The sequence below is a fragment of the Mytilus californianus genome, unplaced genomic scaffold (genome assembly GCF_021869535.1).
Source record: "Mytilus californianus isolate M0D057914Y unplaced genomic scaffold, xbMytCali1.0.p SCAF_19, whole genome shotgun sequence".
Lineage (NCBI taxonomy): Eukaryota > Metazoa > Mollusca > Bivalvia > Mytilida > Mytilidae > Mytilus > Mytilus californianus.
This window is the reverse complement of record NW_026262667.1, coordinates 11,630,385-11,656,119: the sequence shown is the minus strand read 5'-3', so window position 1 is coordinate 11,656,119 and position 25,735 is coordinate 11,630,385. Positions and strand designations below refer to the sequence as shown.

Below are 25,735 nucleotides of genomic sequence, written 5' to 3'. Positions count from 1 at the left end.
AGGCAGTCAGAAAGTGAAACCGGAAAAGGAAGTGAGGGGGAATTTATTATTGTCCCCGAACAGTCTAGTAGTCGATTTGTTCTCCTGCAGTTTTATTAATTGCTGTTAAATGTTACCTTTTTGCGTTGAATGTCCTAAAACTACTTTTTCTTAGAATGAGAACATAAATTCAATCAGTATTTTTTTTAATTTATAATCATCCTTTAACGGCCACCGTTCGGATCTCCTCTAGACAGTCATTGATGGGCAGATAGAGTAAAAATTTGAGAAATGTTTGATTGTTTTCTGTAACTGGAAATGACATGCTACAAATATATGTCATAAAGCTTATAGAATTACTAAGTAAGGGGTAGTATAGTTATTGAACAGATACAAATTTGTAATACTGCTGAGTCAAAACCAGTACACCTCTGATAATTTTTCCAAGGATTTGTATTGTGATTGATATTACTATACAAATCCTTGATTATTCCAACAAAGTTGATTAATAAATTCTGAATCCTAGAGGTTTCATGGCATTCCAACCCCAAGTCGATCAGACCCAATTTGTTTGGGCCACAGTCCTGAAGTTGATCTGGCCCGAAATCAATCTAGCACATATTTAATTTATAATTGATTCAGACCTTAAGTATAAGGCTATGATGGCTATATATAAATACTTTTAAGGGATTTTATTTATATATGACTTGTAATAAGTAAAGGATTATGAATTTTATGAACGATAGCAATGGTTGGCGATAAAAAAATTGAGTCTTTGACTGTACAGTGGTGTTCCGATGATTGATCGGTATCTGGATGATTCCTTCCAACTCTGATTTGTGCTTGGTCAATTCGCTCAAACTTTTAAATGAACATTGTTTAACCATATGAACTATTAAAATTACCTTATAACGTTTATTTTAGTGCTATACATACAGTCAGGGGTACTACTTGTACAAGTAATCTTTATTTACTTGAAGAAGTAAATAATGATATACTTATATAAGTAAATTCTGTTATGTTCATTTTTTCTTATAATGTTTGACTAACCTCCCTTAATTTTCTTAAAAATTTACTTGTATAAGTAAATTTTTTTACAATCCCTAAAATTCTCAAGTTTTGAGATGTAAAAACATGCCTTTAACAGTTTTTCTCAGGTTAGCTCATAATTTTTTATTAGAGTTCAATGTTTCATCTCCTTAATTCAACAAAGAAACTAATTGTGCAAAGATCTTAGTAATTGTGCAAGGCCTTCAAAAATTATGAGCTTGTTCTGAAGATAACAGACAAATCAGATTTTCATTGTCCATGAAATTACACTTAAATGATTAGTAAAGACATCTGCAAAGGACAGACGATTAAAAATTCTATTAGAGCAAAGAAGTCCTGAGAAATTCAAGAAAAGAAGATAGTATGATTTTTTTACTTGTACAAGTAAAAAAATCTGAATGTCTAAGGGACATAACTAAGCCAATAAAATAATTTACCTATATAAGTAAATAAAATAGACTTGTCATGTGCTTGTATAAGTATCTTACCAATTTACTTATATAAGTATATTAATATTTACTTCTTCAAGTAAATAAAAATTACTTGTACAAGTAGTACCCCTGACTGACGTAAACATGATATAAAATGTATGTAATATAAATATTTACTTTTTTTTTTAATTTATTTATATGGTTTATTCTGGAAATGATATATTGATCGAGTAAACTATTTATCTAAGTAGATATTTCATGAGCTTACAGTGTAATATAAAAAACTACAAACTAGTTTTATTTTCCAAGAAATAATTATTTTATCCCAATTGCGTATTTTATCACTATGCGCAGAAAAGTCTGTTATGCATTCATCAAAAGAATATAAACCCGTACTCAGCTTGGGTCATAATTCCTATATTTTTTTTCTAGGACAACTTCATAAAAAACCTATGAAAATTAAATTTTGAAACTTAAATATTATAAAGGCTTCAAATTCCGAATATTTTTACATTCCATCATGGAATCTTGTTGTGTTGTTTGCCATCGTTCTTAATGCATAAGACAATTTATTTTAAATTATCATACAGGTTCACACCAGGAAAAACAAGAAAATGTATTACTAAATAAACAAATATACTTCTCACAATTCTGCGTTTTTCAAAAAATGAAAATAAGATCTATTGGAAAACATAGTTTTTGTCGAGCCTGCTATTTTTGTCGCAGAAAGCTTGACATAGGGAAAGTGATCCGGCGGTGGCGGCGGCGTTAGCTAACTTCTTAAAAGCTTTATATTTTCCATGGTGGAAGACCTGGATGCTTCATACTTTGTATATAGATGCCTTATGTTATGAAGTTTCTGTCTGTCATATGCCCATTGTCCATGACCTCATTTTCATGGTTCAGTGACTACAATGTACTTAAAAAAAAAGTTAAGATTTTTTGTAATGTTAATTTCTCTCTTATTATGAGTAATAGGATAACTATATTTAATATGTGCGTACCTTGCAAGGTCCTCATGCCCTCAGACAGTTTTCATCTGACCTCGACCTCATTTCATGGATCAGTGAACAAGGTTAAGTTTTTCGTGGTCAAGTCCATATATCAGATACTATAAGCAATAGGTCTTCTATATTTGGTGTATGGAATGATTGTAAGATGTACATGTCCAGCTGGCAGGTGTCATGTGACCTTGACCTCATTTTCATGGTTCAGTGGTTAAAGTTAAGTTTTTGTGTTTTGAACTATATATCCTTCAATATTCGCAATCTTCTCAATTCTAATTACAATGCCAGTAACTACATCAACTACTGAACGGTCATTTAGTGCATTAAGGCAGAGACATATATACACTGTGTATATATGTCTCTGATTAAGGCGACCGAAAACTTATCTCCATTCAACCATGGTACAGGACAGACTATCTTCGTTGGCGCTCATACATGTTCACAAAGAAATGGATATTAACACCGAGAGAGTTCTGCGATCATTTGCCTTGGCACAAAATAGATATATGGACTTTCGATATTAACTATACTTTAAGTCTTACATGCAGTATTAACATTTAATAATACAGGCTCAATACAATCACCTTGAAAACATCTTAGATTTATATCCCTTACTTATAAGTCAAGACTTAAAAGTGGCCGTTAGATTTTGTATTCCCATTGTCCGTTCGTCCAAAAGACTATTGATTCACCTGGGGTATCTGTGTCCCAAATGACCTTCTACCGTTGTCGTAGAAACCTCTCCTTTGATTTGAGAATGACCTTCGTGAGACACACTACATGTGTCTTGCAAGAAGAGGAACTGCTTACCCTTTTGGCCGGAGCACCGGAGGTCGCCACATTGTTTTCTGGGTCCGTGTTTTTCATCTGTATTTAGTTTTCAATGTTGAATGTTTTTGTTTCTCCTTTTGTGTCTTATCTGTTCCCAGGTTTGTCAATTGTCCATTGATTAACGCTTCGGTTGTCGACTCTTCCTGATCTTCCCGTTTTATAAATTTTTTTTATATTTGAAAATAACCATGTTAATAATATAAGCAGAAAATTACGGAACTCACTAGACTTTTACTATCGTTTCATGAAAATATGGTATAGTAAGAAACAGATAGGGTATTTTTCATGTTCAAAGCAGTCACTGTAATTACTCATATGCCCGGAGCTTCATGGGGATTCGCTTCCCTGGACCACCGTCTACGGTGCTGCCCTGAATCCCCGACTAGGGTGCTATCCTGGACCAGCTGGGGACTTTGAGCGGTCCATAGCCTCCTCCCTTGCCGAATCACTATAAAGTCCACAAGTATTCACAAAATAGTAGTTTGGGCGTGAATGTGATGTGAATTTCATAAGCATGGCATACCGGGAAAATGCCCGAAAAAAGTTATCATTTTCTGCATAAAATGGTCCAAAAAATTTTTTTTAAAAAATAGTTATGATTGCACTTTATTTAAGTCCAGCTACGCCCCTGTTCATTGCTTAGTGTTTAGTTTTTGTGATTTGGTCTGTTTTTCTTAAACTATAACCAATAGGTCAACTATATTTGTTGTATGGAATGATTGTAAGGTGTATATGTCTGTCTGGCAGGTATCATCTGACCTTGACCATATTTTCATGGTTCATTGGTCAATGTTAAGATTTCCTGGTTAAGTTTGTTTCTTAGATACTATAAGCAATAGGTCAACTATATTTAATGCATAGATTGATTGTAAGGTGTACATGTTTGTCTGGCATGGTTCATCTGACCTTAACCTTATTTTCATGGTTCATTGCATTGGTCAATGTTTAGTTTTCCTGTTTAAGTCTGTTTCTTATATAATTAGAAACTATAAGCAATAGGTCAACTATATTTGGTGTATTGAATGATTGTAAGGTGTACATGTATTTCTGGATTTGTTTATCTGACCTTGACCTCATTTTCTTGGATCATGTTAAGTTTATGTCATACTTCACTACAAACCAGTAAAAGTCTGAAATGGCCTATATCTGTACTCGACTGTACTGATTTTTACTCGACCAGTCTGAATTGGTCTGAATTTTACTTAATATTACTCGACCCAGTCTTAACCATACTCGACTGTACTGATTTGTACTTGACCCTTATTTTTGCTATTGAAAATAGTCTAAACTATTACTCGACCAGTCTGAAACAGTCTTAACCCAGTCTGGACCAGTACTCGACCAGCTCTCGACCTATTTTTTCAGTCTGAACCATACTCGACCAAAGGTCTGAACAATACTCGACCAGTCTGAACCATACTTGACCAAATAACCTCTTCTTTATAATTTTGATTGTTTAAATAACTTTCTCTTTAGCTTACATGACAACAGCCACAATTAAATAAAGATATATATAAAAACATTTTTTACATTCTTTAATAATACATGATTCTCTTAGATTTGGCAAATCGAGATAGTTAAATTATCTAATTTTAAAGTCTGAGTCTTGTTAAATAAAAGACTTTTTTTACCTGAAAACCACACCTATACTGAGGGTAATAAAACCTTATTAAAAATGAGGTGCTTTTTGTTTGGCATGTGTTTTTTTTTTTAACAAAACTTGATTTTCCTAAATTCCTAAATAAAAACGAATGTAGGACAGAAAGTCACAGGACAAAAAGTCACAATTCAGTTTTGAGGTTATTTTTCTTTGAACAATAGAACACTTATTTTTAAAAAAACATTTTTGTATTTTTCTTGAAACAATATCAATAATGATCAAATAATTGTTAAGAAAACAAAATGTTACAATGTCTTGGTACTTAAATGGCTTCATGGTGCCAAGAAATATATCCTTTGCATGATTAAAATTTTATAAATCTTTATTTATCAAATTAAGTCTTATGAACAATTTCCTAAACTGTAAAATGAATATGTGTCATAAAAAGTAAACATTTCAAGATCTTTCTCATAAATATTCAATCAATTGTATACAAATTATTTGTGACTTTTTGTCCTATCAAATTTGTGACTTTCTGTCCTGTGACTTTTTGTCCTGTGACTTTCTGTACTTAGGTTTTATGGTTATATACAATAGTTATATAACTATCTTTTTAATGAGGTAACAACAGCCAACAAAATCACTGACATTGTTTAACCTTATATCAGAAATATATCTATTCCTATTCATAATTTGGGATATATATATATTTTAAAAGGGATAAAAAATTCAAGAAATGAATAAAATTTTTCTTCTGATTAGGGGTAAACTATAAAGTAGTACATCCTGCTTGACGCACACTGATTAAAAAGATCACCCCTGGTCAGAGAGTAATAAATTTTAAATAACATCCATTGAAAATTACAACATCCTGTAAAACTTAAATAATAAGGCCTTTGAATTCACTAGATAAGTAATACACGAGTTTAAGAAAAATATGGTTTTCTTTTTACCTGTAAAACACCTGTACTGAGGTAATTAAACCATTAAACCTTATTAAACTGCTTCTTGTATGCCATGTCTTTAATTTTGACAAAACGTATTTAAATTTAATTAAAATAAATTTCTACTGCAACTTTGGAAGACATTTCCTTTTTTAAAAGGTTATCAAGGATAAAAAGATGAAAGTTTTATTATTATTATTAGATTAAATTTTTAATTTTACAAAACAAAGGTGTCAATTCTAATTTATTAAGTTGCTTTATATACTATTTTATATATATTTTGATAAAAAAAAAATTGAATAACATTTAAGATATTTGAATAATGGTTGAAAGTTATAGTATTTTTGATGCATAAATCAATGTGAACATGATATCATGTATATGAAAATTCATTTAACGAACTTAATTTATTACATGATATTTTTTTAATCCAACCAGAAATTTGATCACCTTGTTTCATTTTAATTTTAAATGCGATATACATTTTATATATATATATATATATATATGAATAACAGTTCCTAAATTAATGAAAAAATAATATAGATAGATACAAAAAATAGGTCTAGGTTGGTTAAGACTTGGTCGAGTATGGTTCAGACTAGGTCGAGTATGGTTCAGACTAGGTCGAGCATGGTTCAGACTTGGTCGAGAATGGTTAAGACTATGTCGAGTATGGTTCAGACTCATATAAAATGGTTAAGTACTGGTCGAGTAAAGGTCGAGTACAAGTTCAGACTGTTTAGTATGGTTCAGACTACAGTCGAGTAATATCAAGTAAATTTCAGACCAATTCAGACTGGTCGAGTAAAAATCAGTTCAGTCGAGTACAAATATAGGCCATTTCAGACTTTTACTGGTTTGTAGTGCTTTTAGTAAAGCTTTATATTTAGGACTATCAACATAAAATCAATGGTCAGTAAAGAAGGCGAGACATTTCAGCGTGTGCACTCTTGTTTTTGAAACATTGCAAATCATTGGAAGTGAAAATTACTTTTGCACTGGACACTGATCTATACAAATACTATAATATACAGAGACATATACATTTAAAAAACAGTAGTAAATGCTTTTAGTCCCAGTAATAATGAACCAAATTATAAAAATCAGTTAGAACGAATTGACCATTGACTCGGAACGAATTGACCAAATCTGGGACGAATTGGTTTGGAACGAACTGGACTTGGAACGAATTGACTAGTATTTGATTGATTATAATAAAAAAAATCGGGTGATTGTACTGCCATTCCAAGCACTCTTTTATAAAAATGATAATGTCTGATTAATTGAAAATTTTGTAGTATCACTTTCACTTTTGATTCCTGTTACTGCTGACTTCATCAAGTTTAGTATTTTGGATTGTATCTCAATGAAAAGTACATAAACACAATTTTTTTAAAATAATTTGACCTAATTCAAGAGTTTAAAAATTAAATAAGAAGTGAGACAGTAAAACTGAATGTGCATCTATGTTTTTGATAAGTTTTAATTCATGAATAAGGTTGTTGGTCTTGTTGGTACTGCCATGTGCATATCTATATAAGTATTGACAAAACAATGAAAACATACATATTTATCTCTAAAAAATAATGAAAAGAGTTTTCACATTGTTCTGATTATTCTTCGATCATTAGTTGATTGTGTATAAGCATGATCGATTATGAAATTTCAACCGATTCCTATTCCTAAACTTGACACGTTAAAAGTAATAAGTTATGCCAAAACAATACATGTGTATGGTGATAATTCATAGCCTTACCGGGTTTGTTCCTTCATTGACCTTCTTCTTGTTATGTTATAACTTAGTCCATTAGTTTTCTTAATTGAACTGTACATATCACATTTTCATGTCAGGGCCTTTTATAGCTGACTATATGGTATGGGTTTTTCTCATTTTTGAAGATTGCACGGTTGCCTATAATTGCTTATAACATCATGAACATCATTTGAACTTTGGTGGAAAGTTGTCTCATTTGCAATCATACCACATATCCTTATTTTTATAAATTTTCAATCAGTAAACATCCAAAATCCAAAAAGGAGGTCATTGATAGTCAAAGAAGAGCATGACCTTGTGCAATGCCAAATAAAGGTATCAACAGATGGTAGGACCATGAATGTACATATGTGTATAAAAATAAATACTTAGTTGGATTTTAATTTATAAACAAAAAATCATATTTGTACTGATAAAAACAATATTCAAAGACCTAATTACAGTGTTCAATTGGTAACCTTTTAGAATAAATTTATTTAATAGATATATAAATAAGTTTACCCAGATCGTATCTAAATTTACAGGCTCAGTTAACAACATCACCGCAAAAATTTTGAGGTGCTATCCCCTTTGTAATAATCTTGAATTGAAACCTTTCTACCCTTGATATCTTATAGCATTTCCTAGGTGAAACTTGAGCAGTTTTCCCCCATAATTCAAGCATGGCAACTTCCAGTGATGTAAGAGAGGGCTTCTTATGCCCAATGTGTATGAAGGATCTCGGAACAGTATCCATGTTACAAGATCATTTTGAGGAAGAACATTCAAATGAAGACAAAGATGTGCTACAGCATTTGAGAGGTACATATATAAATGATGCTACAGCATTTGAGAGGTACATGTATAAATGATGCTACACCATTTGAGAGGTACATGTATAAATGATGTTGTGTAACTTATTATGACTACACCATTTAAGAGGTACATATATAAACTGTGTTGTGTAACTTATTATGACTACAGCATTTGAGAGGTACATATATAAATGATGTTGTGTAACTTATTATGACTACAGCATTTGAGAGGTACATATATAAATGATGTTGTGTAACTTATTATGACTACAGCATTTGAGAGGTACATATATAAATGATGTTGTGTAACTTATTATGACTACAGCATTTGAGAGGTACATATATAAATGATGTTGTGAAACTTATTATGACTACACCATTTGAGAGGTACATATATAAATGATGTGTAACAGGGAGGTCGCATCAATGTGACAAAACCCAACAACAAAAATAAGCAAAAGACATCTAGAGGGAAACATACAGTTTATACATGTATCATGAAGAAGTACATATGTATGACTCTGAACCGATGGATTACAGAAACTATATTTTTATTGTTATTTATGTTCACAATCACATGTCAAGGTAGAAGTCAATTTGTTTGATAGAAGCAGTTTTTCAGGTTGTTTAGTCAATCTTCAAGAGTATTCAGCAATATTAAAAAGAATGATCCCTCATTTAGTATGAAACTGTAACTAAGGAAATACATAATATGAAATATATCCTTGTATTCAAATGTTGCAAACACTGCTTAAAGAACATTAACCGTATTGATGCAAATATAATATTAGCAGGGTATTAACAGATGACATTCAAACAGTATACAATTATCACATAATTCTAATTAGTATGGTAAATAGTATAAAAATAAGATGCTGTGTGTCCTACATATATACAATGTACATAACAATAGAATGTCATTTGTTCTCATTATTGCATAGTTTAAGATTTTACAGTGTTGAGAAATAGCAATTTTCTTATTTTTCTCATTAAATGTAGATGTATGCTTGATTTTTAGCCAAGTAGCATTGTTATGTGCCTACGATGTAAGTTTGTGTATCAAGAATTTTGTCTTGGCTGTCAGAGGAACAATATTTTTGATTATGAATAGTATCCTTTTAATTCATACCTATTGAGTGGACCAACATGTCCTACATAACAATATTGCTGTCCATTACACATTCAGAAATATTCATTAAAATACATGCCTTAAACAGTCGAGGGAATTTAAACAAGTTATTACAGAAAATAACAGGCATATTGTTATTGTGTGAATTCTGGTAGAGTTATCTCCTCCTGTCATGAATTGTGTTCGTTATTCTACAAAGAAACAATGTCTGTACTTCCATACAGCTCAATATCAATTAATCTCATACAACTCCAAAGGATTGTTGTCATATAATGATAAAATAGTGATTTCACATGTTCATGGGGGAGGGGTGGGGGGCATGGACAGGGTCTTTTTTTGTTTGTGTTAGCTTCTGCAACTAGCCAGGGGATACCTTTGCTTGTACTGGTTAGTGTCTAGTGTTTATTATGACAAAATATGAGATAACTTAAAAACCATTTAGGATAAAGTATTTGGTGTGTTTGATCTTGTTGAGTGTGCTGTATGCTTTGGGTTATGCTTATTTTTATATCAATAACCCAAGTTCCTGCTTTTTGTACTTATACATTGAGGTTTTTTGGTTGTTCTTTTTTTAGGATTATTTGGTAAAGCTAAGAAGAAGATATTAGGAGAGAAAGAGAACCATGATTATGTAGATCAATCTGATTCTGTTACTGACAGCTATTCTGCTAACTTGACTAAAACTGGTTATGATTCTTCACTATGGGATCCTCAGGAAATAGGTTTGGAATATTGAACAATAGTGGATTTTGTGTCAGACATATTTCATATTAAAGTAAGGAGATGTGCTATGATTGCCAATGAGACAACTATAGGCTCCTGATTTGGGACATTAACTTGACTAAAACTGGCTATTATGTATACTAGTATTATGATTGAAAGTGTTAAAAAAATTCATATAATAGTACATACTTTCAAAGCCTCAAAAGTGATTGCATCAACATCTATTAAAAAAATGCAAGAACATAAATGTTTACTTTGCGTACTAGCATTAAATAAAGCTGAAAATTAGTTCTAAGATTAAACTGTTAATATCAATGATTTTAAAGCATTAGAAGAACAAATCTGAGTTACATGTGATGCTTTATTTGACAGGACAGTTCATTTGTTGTACTAACAGTTATTATTAAAGAGTAGAAGCAAAAATTTAACAATAAAATATCCAAATCTGTTGATTTGTAAAAAAATATTACATAAAACAACATTTGATTCAAATCCTTTTTATTACATTAAAATATTGAATGTATTGATTTGAGCTTTCATACAGAGTATACACTGTGCATTCTGAAACCTCATGCATGATCCCATAATATTTTGTAGGTGTGATTAGAAGTCATACTGATGTATTCAAAGCTACAAGGGGAGCTAGAGTAGACAGATTTGTAGTTGAGACGAACAAACTAATTATTCGACTGGATAAATTAACAGGAAGTAATTCACCTACTGACACAGGGAAAAGGAAAGGTACAGGAAAACATTTTCAGGGAAACATTCCAATTTGTTTAGTCACTATATTTGAAAAAAGATGAAAAAAGGACTGAATCCAATAAGTCTGGTAAATTAGATACATATAACTTATGAAGTTGATTTAAAACTGAAGATTTATTAAGAGTTTGGTTACTATCAGATGTTTAATTATACCCCACGCAACGAGTTGCGGAGGGTATAATGTTTTTGACCCGTCAGTCCGTCAGTCCTGTTTCTTGTCATCGCAACTCCTCTCAAACCACACAACAGAATTTCACGAAACCTTTTTAGATAATAAGGACATACTATGTAGTTGTGCATATCGACAGGAAATTACGATTCAATTCTTTTTCTAGGAGTTACGCCCCTTTGAACTTATTTACTTTAATGTACTACTGCAACAGTTTGTCATCGCAACTCCTCTCAAACCACACAACAGAATTTCATGAAACCTTTTCAGATAATAAGGACATACTACGTAGATGTGCATATCGACAGGAAATTAAGATTCAATTTTTTTTCCAGGAGTTACGCCCCTTTGAACTTATTTACCCAATATACTACTGCAACCTTTTGTCATCGCAACTCCTCTCAAACCACACAACAGAATTTCATGAAACCTTTTCAGATAATAAGGACATACTACGTAGATGTGCATCTCGACAGGAAATTACGATTTAATTTTTTTTCCAGGAGTTACGCCCCTTTGAACTTATTTGCCCAATATACTACTGCAACCTTTTGTCATCGCAACTCCTCTCAAACCACACAACAGAATTTCATGAAACTGTGTAGATAATAAGGACATACTATGTAGATGTGCATATTGACAGGAAATTATGATTCAATTTTTTTTCTTACACTTATTTTATTTCTCCAATGACAATGTAGGGACGTGGGGTATGTGAGCGCGCTCACTAAGGTTCTTTCATTTCTGAATGCACTATGTTATCTTTGATTTTCTTTAAATGTAGAAATTCAGTTTGATACCTTCATTAATAAATCATCCACAAAAATATGTTGTTTGTCCCAGTTTGATAATTAATCATACTGTAAAGTCAGAAATTATTGCGATGTTTTTATTATTGCGACAAATGCGACAGGGTTATAATCGCAATAATTTAAACTCGCATGTTGAAATTTTCATATGAATTAAACATGATTTTTCTCAATATCGCAAAAATTAAAATCGCATTTTAGTCTAAAATGACAAAATCGCAATGATAAATGCATGCAATAATTTCTGAATTTACAGTAGGTTTAGCTTCAGTTGGTTAAACTGTTTTGTCAAAAGAAAAAACTTAAGTGAATCAATGAAAATGCTACCAGTGATTTCATTGAAACAATACAATTAAGGTTAATACAGAAAATGTAACCATTACTGTTTATTAAATGATGAGAAATTCACAAGAACCAATGCATGCATATATACTAAATAGTCGTCTATGCCCTTTTTTTTATATTACGAATCCATAACATATAATCGCCAAAAAATATTTCATTCAGTGATTGTTGATCGGAAATTTTGGCTGCGGATTAACTATCTGGTTTTGTTGCCAAAGTTTACAATTATTTATCTTAATATACAATCAACACAGAATCATGGAGCACGTGAAAAATAGGTGTGATGATAGACAATGTTTAATTATTTTTTTATATTTTCCATGTTTTCCATTTGTTAATTAAAGTTGTCATCTAGCAGTTGTAAAATGATTTGGTTTATTAAAACTTTTCTTTTAGTGTCAATGAACACTATCTACCCACGTTTGTTTACCTTTTCTTTCATCATGGTTTTTCCATTGCACTTGCACTGTGCTTTTCTCAAAGTTTTAACAAGAGTTCTCGTGCTGAAGATCCCTGCATAAGGACAAACAATTGAAGAATTAGAGAAATGGAACACAATAATTCAATAGCAGTACTTTTCTAAAGATTTTTGTAAGATATAGGATTCTGTTTAAAGAAAGCCCATGTACAGTTGTGTTATTTTAAAACAGAAGTACTTGCAGAAAGAGAAAGAAAAAAAAACCATTTCAGATGTATATTGCTTTCAACTATTTCCTTTGTCACTATCTGTTTAGATCAGGTTTTAATTGTTTTACAAACTTCCATCAGTTTATTTGTAATGATACTTATTATATTGTCTTTAATTAGTCTTATGACCTTGGGTTTATTGATTGGTTCCTTAATTATCTTAAGTAAAATATGTTCAACAATATAAGTTTCCACATGGTCAAAGGTGTCAACAAACACTAATCTAATCTTGACCCGGTCGCTCATCTCTTGGTTAAATTATATCATAGAGTTAAATGTTGTAACCCTTGGTTGAAATTTCACCCTTGATTATATTCTATTGTTCATCTTGTGGTTAATTTAATTGTTTGTGAAATCCTTTGTTAAATGATTCAGATTTAACCTTGCTCTGGATCTTGTTTAAATTCCAACCAACCAATATTGTTGTCTAAAAGTATGATTCTCTGTTTATAAGGATGCAAACAAGAGTAGAAACTGGCAATTAAAAGTTCATTACAATATATTCCTTGTTTACTACAGCCATAAATAATCAAAAACTGATAATTAGGTTTTACAGTCCTCCCCCTTTTTGCATCAAGGTTTATATAAAAGAAGATGTGGTATGATTGCCAATGAGACAAATATTCACAAGAGACCAAATGACACAGAAATTAACAACTAAGGTCACCGTACGGCCTTCAACAATGAGCAAAGTCAATACGGCATAGTCAGCTATAAAAGGCCTCGAACTGACAAATGTAAAACAATTCAAACAAGAAAACTAATGGCCTAATTTATGTACAAAATAATGAACGAAAAACAAATATGTAACACAGCAACAACGACAACCACTGAATTACAGGCTCCTGACTTGGGAGAGGCACATACAGAATGTGGCGTGGTTAAACATGTTAGAGGGCGCCCAACCCTCCCCCTAATCCTGGGACAGTGGTACAACAGAACAATACAAGAGCTGAACAAAACAATAAACAAACAACACATATCTATGTTCATATTTGTACCATCTTTACATAATCAAATTAACATATTTTTTATACCCTGTTATCTTCTATGTCCGTTAAAAATCATGCTGTAACATAAAGCATATTTTAAAAGACAATGTATTTATCTAAAATCAATTACAATTCAAAAATTATCAATTCTTTTAAAATCAAATAGTGATATCTGTCACGTCAACATTGTAGTTGAACTATTTAATGAACTTCAAGGCTGAAAAGTATTTTGATTTTAAACAACTCATCCTTTTTATAGAACAGTATGTATAGGGCTGGAGGAGAGTGTTGAAATTAAATAAAAAATGAACATTCACTGAAAATATAACCACGAGTTATGTAACCAAGTGTTAAAAAGAAGTTGAGCAACAGAATTTTAACCCTTTGTTAAGTAACCATTGGTTAAATAATTTAACATTGGGTTATATTTAACCAAAAGATGAATAACTGGGTCCTAATTGTTATACAAACATATTGATTAACTTTAAATTAATCAAGGATACTTCCCAAGTCAGGATTTTTTTTTTTTCGTAAATTGTTTTGGTATAGATTAGGCTGTTAGTTTTCTCATTTGAATTGTTTCTTACTTTTCATTTTGGGGCTTTTTATAGCCTACTATACGGTATGGGTTTTTCTCATTGTTGCTCATAATTGCTTACATCCACTTCATTCTAGCTTTAGTGGATAGTTGTCTAATTTGCAATCAGACATCTTCTTATTTTTATATTACTTTGATACAAAATAAAAACATATGATTTCAATATTTGATTTATTTTCAGCTTTTGAGAAGTCTGTTGTTCCTTGGATGCCAGATAAATACGTACAGACATGTCCAGATTGTACCCGTAACTTTTCTCTTACCAGACGAAGACACCATTGTCGATTGTGTGGTGGAATAATGTGTGATAAGTGTTCACATTTCCTTCCTCATACATTTGCAAGTAGGGACTTGTTTTAATTAGTTTGCCTCAACAAAGTCCTTTTCACATTATTCTTTCACATACATTTGCAATTAGGGGCTTTTAAAAAAAAATTAGATAAGAAGAGATGGTATGATTGCTTATGACACAACTCTCCACCAGAGACCAAATGTTGTAGAAGTTATCAACAATAGGTCAATTGTACGTACAGCCTTCAACAATTAGCAAAACCCATACCATATATTAAGCTATAAAAGGCCCTGGAAATGACATATGTAAACAATGAGAAAACTAATGGCTTGATTCATGTACAAGACAATAAACAAAAAACAAATATGATATACAGTAACAAACAACAACCACTGAATAACAGGCTTCTGGCTTGGGACACATGGGACAGGCACATGCAGAATGTGGCAGGGTTAAACATGTTTGCCCCTAACCTGGTACAGTGGTGAAACAGTACAAAATAAGAACAATTAAACTATAAAAATCCATTGTAAAGGACTTGCAACATCAGATTGATACAAAGCAGTAGTTTTCAAATGGATCAGACTGTTCAGACAAAAGTTTTTCAACTTCGTAAAATTTTCTCCAAAGGTTTACTTCTGATGTTGGTTATTTTCTTATATGCAATGAAATTGTGTGTGAAATTTTTATTAAAGTACTGAAAAGGATAAAACTTTATTCTTTCTTTAGTATAACTATGTGTAAAACAAAGATAAATTCTGCACATTTTTTTGAAAAATGTCAATCTAACAAAGACTATTAGGGGTAAAACAATGACTGACAATTTACGCTTTATTGACTTCAATTAGGTTTAACATCCATTTGGATCTCAGATACATCATAAGGAACATATGAAAGCCGTACGGTGACCTATAGTTGTTAACTTCTATGTCATTTGGTCTCTGGTGGAGAGTTGTCTCATTGGCATTGAAGGCTGTATGGTGACCTATAGTTGTTAACTTCTATGTCATTTAGTCTCTGGTGGAGAGTTGTCTCATTGGCAATCATACCTCATCTTCTTATTTTTAAATATCAGCCTCCAAAGGATATTGCTGAAAATAGTTCAATGTAAAAGTTAATTTCTCTGATACTTTGTGATCATATTTAGTCCAATATAATAAATATAAAGAAAAATATTTATTTGTGTTGTGGAATAATGTGTGATAAATGTTTATTCTTTTTCACATTATGAAATTGAACTTGGATAACTGAGTTGAATATGTTATGATACTCATTACATTCCAGTCAGTTTGAAAACCGAGTACTCTTAAAAGGATGGAAAGATAACTTTTGTATTGCTTTGGGCTGTAAATCACATTATTGACATGCTTCAAAAATCAAGGTATTTAATTATCAATCAAGAAAAATATTTATTTGTGTGGTGAAATAATATCTGTTAAATGTTTACAGAGAAGCTGACAAACCCAGCTTTTCAGACAGAAATGGAGGTTGGTTTTCTAAAGAGAACAGGTAGCAACAGTAGCCTTAATTCATTGATGAGTCCTGAGGGAGAGGCTCATATACGTACATGCAATAACTGTCGTAAATTATTGGAGCGGAGAGATCAACAAATTCAACAACGTAATGTTAAACCACCAATAGTTATTATGTATGAGGTAATATAATCATCATATGTATAAAAACAGTTCTGTTTACTTTTTTGGGTAAAGATTGCATGAAATGCAATCAAAACCCTATGGTACTGACTTGATATCTAAATCTTCCAAGGTTTATCACTACTTTTGAGATACAAGAAATATAGTGCATTGATCATAACATTCTAAACATCCTATCCATGAACATTTCTAGAAATTTAACAATGAAATATATGCTCAGATATTCAAGTTACAAAATACTTGTCAAGAAAATTACATAACTTGTGCAAGGTGCAGGAATCTAAGATCTGTTTTAAAAATATCAATGATGTCATTGTTAAAGTAATCTTTAAAATTGGAGTTGTCTTTCTTTGTCCATAATTTTAGAACTTTGAATCAACTACAACCAATGCTTTATACAATGCAATGTTTAATTTTACTTCCCACTGATAAATTATAGCAATCTTTACCCTTCAGTTCTTACTAGCACTTTGATTATACATTGTATTTAGTGTAAGTGATAAGTTTTATCCGTTATTTTTGTACAGCCATTATTTAGGTATAGATAAAGGTTTAAAGACAACTACTTTCAGTGCAATAGATATAACAAATAGTTATAGTTGTCTAATTTCCAATCACACCACATCTCATTATATTTATATCTCACTCTGTAAGTGGGGGCTATATTGCAATAACCTTGTCCATCTGACAAAACTAAACCCAATACTTAAATGTTTGTACTAGCATGTTTACTAAACCTAATTAGGGGTTCCGTGTCAACTCAGTACTTCAGTATTCAGTACTTGATTTTATGCTTACACATGTTTTTAATAAATATGAACATTAACATTCAGAAGTATTTATCTTACAATTCTTAACCATCTTGGTGGTCTCGTGGTAGCAGTTCACCTCGATTGCGAGAGGTCTTGAGTTCCAACCCCAGCTTGGTCAAACCAGAGACTTTAAAATTGGTATTTGCTGCTTCTCTGCCAAGAAAACAGCATTAAGGAGTAAGAGCAAAGACTGGTCAGCTCCGAGTCAGAATAATGTGTCCGGGTAAGGTGACATGTCTACCTGTGGACTGTTATCTTGTGAGCTAGCATGTTAAAAATCCTGCTCAGCGTGTCGGTCTAGTACAAAGCACGGTAAACATTCATATTACATTAAGATGTTCTCTTCCTGAATATGCATATTAATTTGCCGCTGGACGTTAAGCAGCCATCCATCATCATCTTACACTTATTTTAAATGTATTTTAGAAATTGCAGTCTTATGTTGAAAATGCACAGATGTTATTGAAAGAGTTTATACCAATGGTAGAATCACTGAGGTTGGTTTTCAATAAGAGAATAACTTGCATATATCCAATATAGACAGAAAAAAAATCAAACACCACGCCAGGTATAAATGGCCCGAGACCACAGTTAATTACCCCACTTTTCATTGTCCACGAATATAGTTCCTTGTTATTATAGTGTCTTTTTTCTTTATTTTTGTTCTCTGCCTTCCTGATTCATTTCTTAGTTTTTATAGGGTGGTAATGAAAGAAGAGAGTTGAAATTAATTTTTAGATGCATTATTTTAACTATTCAGTAGTGGGAATGAGTGATAAGGCCAGTTGCAAAAGGTAACATTTATAGTTTTCAGAACATCTCTTGACTTGTCCATACCAGTATGGATGTGTTTTGGCTAATTTAATGACCTACACAGAAGGGATTTTCCTAAAAGTTGGATATAATGTGAGACTTGTACTGTACATTACACATACCAAAAATTTTGCAAATTTGCAGTTAATTTTTTTTCAATGTAAAAAAACATTATAAAGAAATGATAGGGTAATTAATTGTGGTCTGTGGCCAGATTCTGAAATGAAAATTTTGAAGAAAAAAAAAAGAAATCAGGCATTTAAAAATGGACAAAACATATTTACTTTTCAATGAACATTATCCTATATATAGATTAATTATTATATGATGCAGCATTTATTATGAACGTTTAACATTTACAAGTTTATTTAACTGTAGATTAAGCTTCATTTGAATAGCAAAATTCTGCTAGAATAAGATCTTCAAAAAAAAGAGACTTTTAAAAAATTCACATGTATATTCCTGTCGAAAGAGAGCTTCCATTAACTGCTTTAAATAAAACATTTGAAAAGAATTGATTTAATGTTATACATTATGTTTGAACAGTCTGTTATGAAGTCTGATTAGCTGGTTCTAATCTGTGATGCATTGTCATGGGTTTGAATGTGATTTTCATAACATAAGTAACAATCAGTTGTTAAAGCACATCTTGAATATTTTTATTAAAAATCAAAGCTCTATATCAATGTTTTAACAATTTCCTTTGACAAATACTTTTTTGCTGTCTTTTTCAGTTGTGGTGAGTCAACCTATAACATGTATACAGCACAACAGTACAGAAATAAAATCCTAAAGATGTATGAAAGTATTGACAGTGTTAGGTAAATATAATATGTATACAGCACAACAGTACAGAAATAAAATCCTAAAGATATATGAAAGTATTGATAGTGTTAGGTAAATATAATATGTATACAGCACAACAGTACAGAAATAAAATCCTAAAGATATATGAAAGTAATGACAGCATTAAGTAAATATTCTTTTCTTTTCTTTTCATTTTTTGGTTGTCCCCAATTGTATGCAGATATCTTGCAGATCAATTAAATTTGTTTGTAAAGGAGTTAGTTTATTTTTGGTCTGACATGCTTACTAACTTACACAAAAAAAATGTTAATATAGGTAAATGTAGATAGTGATGTCAATTCATTGAAGAATTAGTTATTGAATACTCTTTGGCTTTACAGAGTGATACTATAAGTACTCACTCAGAAAAATATCTGCAAAATGGAAACATAGAATTATACCCATTTTTTTACGTATTGTGGGTTGTTGCTTAATGAACGTAAAACCGTCAAGATTATTGACGAGGACAAGATTAAAGTTCAAAGTTTGTTTAATAAACATGTACTGATAAATAATTACAAAAGTATTTGGTAATTGTAAAGAAAACACATTTTATGATTAACAAAAGGTTGATGATTAGAACTTATTGATGTGTTTACCCATTTTCTGAGGGTCACCACAAAGTGCAAATAATTTGTTTTTATTTAGAAATATCTTTGTGGACACAGTCGGTTTCTCAACTTTGTTACTTGACTAACAGTCCTGCAGAGGAAACACAGGGATAACAATCTGGCAGCAGCAACATCATAAATTATTTTTATAAAGCTTTATATTTCAGAAGGTAGAAGACCTAGATGCTTCATACTTTGTAGTTAGTTACTTTATGTTTTGAAGTTTCTGTCTCTCATATGTCCATTGTCCTTGACCTCATTTTCATTGTTCAGTGACTGCTTGAAAAAAAATTTCAATATTTTTGTCAAGTGAAATACTCACTTTTTATGAGTAATAGGATAACCATATTTGGTATAAGGGTGGCTTGCAACTTCTACATGTCCTTCAGGTAGGGTTCACCTGACCTCAACCTCATTTCATGGATAAGTGATCAAGATTAAAGATACATGATCAAGGCCATATCTCAGATACTATAAGCATTAGGTCAACTATATTTTATGTATTGAATGATTGCAAGATGTAAATGTCCAACTGGCAGGTTTCATCTGACCTTGACCTAAATTTCATTATTCATTGGACAATGTTCAGTTTTTAAACGCCTGTTTACGGGTCGTATTATGGTATACATTTGTCTTTCCCCTAGTCTGTCGTCAGCATGTCGAACAATAACTCAAAAACACTTTTACCAACTTGCATGAAACTTTATTGAATTGTTTATATCTATTGACGTGAGCTCATTTTCATTGTTCAGTGACTGCTTGAAAAAAAATTTCAATTTTTTTGTCAAGTGAAATACTCACTTTTTATGAGTAATAGGATAACCATAATTGGAATAAGGGTGGCTTGCAACTTCTACATGTCCTTCAGGTAGGGTTCACCTGACCTCAACCTCATTTCATGGATAAGTGATCAAGATTAAAGATACATGATCAAGGCCATATCTCAGATACTATAAGCATTAGGTCAACTATATTTTATGTATTGAATGATTGCAAGATGTAAATGTCCGACTGGCAGGTTTCATCTGACATTGACCTAAATTTCATTATTCATTGGACAATGTTCAGTTTTTAAACGCCTGTTTACGGGTCGTATTATGGTATACATTTGTCTTTCCCCTAGTCTGTCGTCAGCATGTCGAACAATAACTCAAAAACACTTTTACCAACTTGCATGAAACTTTATTGAATTGTTTATATCTATTGACGTGAGCTCCTTTTTAATTTTATAAATTTTAGATTTTACGTTTCCGAGTTTTGGGCTTTTGTTCATTAAAAAAGGAGTGATTTTCCAGTTTTCAGACAATAATTCAAAAGTGCTTTTAGCAGTTTTAATGAGACTTTTGTGAATGATTTAAATCTATTAAGATAACCTCCCTTTAGTTTTTTTTATAAACTTCTGATATGACGTTGAGGAGTTATGGAACTTTATTCTTAGAAAAAGGGATGGGCGTATCATGCGCTCATGGCACAGCTCTTTATTGTGGTTAGGTCTATTTTTCAGATATTATAAGGAATAGGGTCACTAAATTTGTAGTATGGAATGATGTTAAGGTGAACATGTCCGTCTGGCTTGTTTCATCTGACCATGTCCTCATTTTCATGTTTCATTGGTTAGTGTGTAGTTTTTGTGACTTGGTCTATTTCTAAAATATTATAAGCAATAGGTCAATTATATTTGGTGTATGGAAAGATTGTAAGGTGTACATGTCTGTCTGGCATGGTTCATCTGAACGTGACCTCATTTTCATAGAACATTGATAATGTTAACTTTATGTGATACTTGTAGTAAATCCTATTACAGACTTTCAACATGAATTCAATGACGAGTCAAACAGGCGAGACATTTCAGTGTGTGCTCTCTTGTTGACCTCTTTATGCTTTTTTTTTCATTTGACAGTAAAAGAATTTTGGTACATGAAATGAATCATTGACTTCTTTATGTTTTTTTTAATCAACAGTAAAAGAATATGGATGCATGAGACAAATGCTGACCCCCCTCCACCAGCAACACAACTAAAAATGCAGAAAAATATCCGAACCATGGCAACAAGTTTTATGCAAGATAATATGATTGGTCTGCAGGCTTTACCATCCGAGGAACATTATAAAAAATTACAAGAAGCTAGAAAAATTGAAATTCAACAACGGATTGCCGATGAAAGACAGGCTTCTGCCGAGGCACAGGAAAAGGAGAGAAAACAACAGGAACAAAGGGAGATAACTACAAAACATCAAATTCATCCCTCTAATAGGGACTCGGATCAACCAGCTAAAGTGCAATCCCAGAAGAAATCTGGCTGGATACCAGAAGAAACCAGTATACGTTACAGTGACAAAGACGATCCTATGGTTCAACAGATGAATATAATCAGGGGCTATATCAAACAAGCTAGACAAGCAGAAAAGTTTGATGAAGTTAAAATGTTAGAACAAAATTTAAAAGATTTACAACAAGAATATCTTAGGCAACAAAGACAGAATTGGTCATAATAGTTCTAAATTTAATTAAGTATGTTATTGTAATTTTGTTATCTATTTATTTTGAATTAGCTTAGATACCAGTCTTCTTTCATAACAAAAGGTTCACACTGTGTGTTTCTTCAAAATCAGTCTTATATAAATCTCCTGTTTGGTTTTATTTCAAACACATCACCAAGTTTATTTTCCCACTCATGAACAGTTTTATTCAATTTTTTGAGACAAAAAAATATCAGTTTGTATTGAGTATCAACCAGTAACAAATATATATTTATATATCTACAAGGTGAAATTTTGACAATTTTGTGGAAGTTTTTTGTTTAGCCTGCGACTTTTGTCGCAGAAAGCTCGACATAGGGATAGTGATCCGGCGGCAGCGGCGTTAGCTAACTTCTTAAAAGCTTTATATTTTAGAAGGTGGAAGATCTGGATGCTTCATACTTTGTATATGGATGCCTCATGTTACGAAGTTTCTGTCAGTCACATGTCCAATGTCCTTGACCTCATTTTCATCGTTCAGTGACTACTTGAAAAAAAAGTTAAGATTTTTTGTAATGTTAAATTCTCTCTTATTATAAGTAATAGGATAACTACATTTGGTATGTGCGTACCTTGCAAGGTCCTCATGCCCGTCAGACAGTTTTCACTTGACCTCGACCTCATTTCATGGATCAGTGAACAAGGTTAAGTTTTGGTGGTCAAGTCCATATCTCAGATACTATAAGCAATAGGTCTAGTATATTCGGTGTATGGAAGGACTGTAAGGTGTACATGTCCAACTGGCAGGTGTCATCTGACCTTGACCTCATTTTCATGGTTCAGTGGTTATAGTTAAGTTTTTGTGTTTTGGTCTGTTTTTCTTATACTGTATGCAATAGGTCTACTATATTTGGTGTATGGAATGATTGTAAGGTGTACATGTCTAGCTGGCAGGTGTCATCTGACCTTGACCTCATTTTCATGGTTCAGTGATCAAAGTTAAGTTTTTGAGTTATGGTCTTTTTTTCTAATACTATATGCAATAGTTCAACTATATTTGGTGTATGGAAATATTTTATGATCTATATGTCAGTCACGCAGGTTTTATTTGACCTTGACCTCATTTTCAAGGTTCATTGCTCAGTGTTAAGTTTTTGTGTTTTGGTCTGTTTTTCTTAAACTATAAGCAATAGGTCAACTATATTTGTTGTATGGAAGAATTGTTAGCTGTACATGCCTGCCTAGCATGGTTCATCTGACCTTGACCTCATTTTCATGGTTCATTGGTCAATGTTTAGTTTACTTGGTTAATGTTAAGTTTATGTGACAGTTGTAATAAAGCTTTATATTTAGGACTATCAACATAATATCAATGATAAGAATAGAAGGCGAGACATTTCAGCGTGTGCACTCTTGTTATAAATGGTTTTGGCTGTTGTTTTCAAGATTCTCAAAGGTTGTAACTGTATTTATCTGTCATTTTGTTTTCCCAATTCATGGACTCAACATAACAATTTAATTATTTTAACTTGATATTCCTGACGACTGAAATAAAATTCCCTCTTGAAGTAGATGAAAACAAAGGGATAACACATATTGAATTGATATTGACTGGTTGTTAGATAAATACAATATCAATGATAATTCATATGCTTACAACATCTTTTTAATCCTCAGACAAATAATCAACACTATGTATAACCAACATGTCAGTTAAACACAACTGATTAATTTAACTTCTATAAAACTGTTAAGTATATTTTTGAATTGTGTAATTTATTCTATAATGTGCAATGCTTTATCTTGCAGGGAATTTCATTATTTGATAAATTTTAATTTTTTAATAGTTTTTTTTTTAAATATGTAGATTTCATAAATAATTGATTATACATATATATATATATAATTCTAGTCTAAATTTATAAATGTATTATTTACAATATTGTATGCATCTCAATCATGGATTAACAAATTAGTATTTTCTCTTGTTGTACATGTACTTACTAGTGATAATGGGGCCCTTTATAGCTTGCTGTTCGGTGTGAGCCAATGCTCCGTGTTGAAGGCCGTACCTTGACCTATAATGGTTTACTTTTATAAATTGTAACTTGGATGGAGAGTTGTCACTCATACCACATCTTCCTATATCTGGTACTAGTTTTATACTTCCAATTCAAACCACATTTAAAAAGGATAAAGTGTGCTGTAAGAAATACATGTATTTCTCTTTATTAGGGGGCACCTTTTCCTTTCAAAAGGAGCTTATATATTCATGGAATGTAGCTCACAGTATGTTTTTTTAAGACATTCAGGCATACCATATGTGATTGAGAGAACTACTTTACAAAACTTTATTTACAAGAATTGGGTGATTGAAAAGAAAGTCTAGAGACATCATAATATTATTAAACTATGCAATATAAATGTTACTTTGCCAGAAATAAAAGATACCATAATTGTTCATTTAGCTATTATGAAGGTTTGTTGATCAAGGTATCTATAGCTATCAAATACTTGTACCTTTTTTTTTTAAATCAGCTGATTATTGATTTTTTGTAAAAATTGAAAAGTGCAAAATGTGATAATGGCGACTTCCAGGGAAAAATCTGGCTACACTGCATTTTCAAATTTGCTTCAGTTTAAACAGAGAATTATGATTTTTTTTTTATTGTGCTACACTGCATTTTTACTTTCCTTTACTTAAAACAGAGAATCATGATTGGTTGAATTGTGTTACACTTCATTTTCACTCTACTTCAGTTTAAACCGAGAATCGTGATTAGTTGATTGGGCTACACAGCATTTTCACTCTGCTTTACTTTAAACAGAGAATCATGATTAGTTGAATTTGGCTACACTTCATTTTCACTCTGCTCAAGTTTAAACAGAGAATCATGATTAGTTGAATTGTGCTACACTGCATTATCACTCTGCTCCGGTTAAAACAGAGAATCATGATTAGTTGAATTGTGCTGCACTGCATTGTCACTCTGCTTTAGTTTAAACAGAGAATTGATCAGTTGAATTGGGCTTCACTGCATTGTCACTCTGCTTCAGTTTAAACAGAGAATCATGATTAATTGAATTGGGCTACACTGCATTGACCCTCTGCTTCAGTTTAAACAGAGAATCATGATTAATTGAATTGGGTTCAGTTCATTTTCACTCTGCCTCAGTTTAAACAGAGAATCATGATTAGTTGATTGGGCTACACTGCATTTTCACTCTGCCTCAGTTTAAACAGAGAATCATGATTAGTTGATTGGGCTACACTTCATTTTTACTCTGCTTTACTTTAAACAGAGAATCATGATTTGTTGTTAGTCAAACAATTACAATGACTTGTTGTAATAGTATCTGTGATAAGGAACCACCAGTTTTATGATTAAATGGCATTAAGAATAATTTTTGCAATTGTTATTTTTTACTTTGCTTACATAATATGCATTATTAAAACATCATATTATTTAAAAGGTGTGATTTGTTACTTGTTTCAATTATAAAAAGGGCCTTGGTGGGTGAGTGGTCTCGTTTGTTATAAAAGGGGCCTTGGTGACGGAGGCATCTTATTTCAATTATAAAAGTGTCCTTGGTGGCCCAGTGGTCTTGTTTAAAT

General features: G+C 31.7%; 1 protein-coding gene across 2 annotated transcripts; it reads left to right on the top strand.

Moving 5' to 3' along the window:
• Positions 1 to 24,239, top strand: LOC127726922 (rabenosyn-5-like). 2 transcript variants are annotated; one of them, XM_052234310.1, is made up of 9 exons: positions 1 to 342; positions 8,247 to 8,420; positions 10,118 to 10,264; positions 10,863 to 11,006; positions 14,812 to 14,973; positions 16,372 to 16,577; positions 17,816 to 17,886; positions 18,937 to 19,023; positions 21,621 to 24,239. In XM_052234310.1, exons 2-9 carry the CDS (start codon positions 8,282 to 8,284, stop codon positions 22,150 to 22,152), a joined length of 1,488 nt encoding a protein of 495 aa, XP_052090270.1. In that variant the 5' UTR covers positions 1 to 342; positions 8,247 to 8,281; the 3' UTR covers positions 22,153 to 24,239. The 2 variants fall into 2 exon arrangements, with proteins under 2 accessions (XP_052090270.1, XP_052090269.1); XM_052234309.1 differs by having other exon boundaries at positions 8,237 to 8,420.
• The last annotated feature ends 1,496 nt before the right edge of the window (positions 24,240 to 25,735 follow it).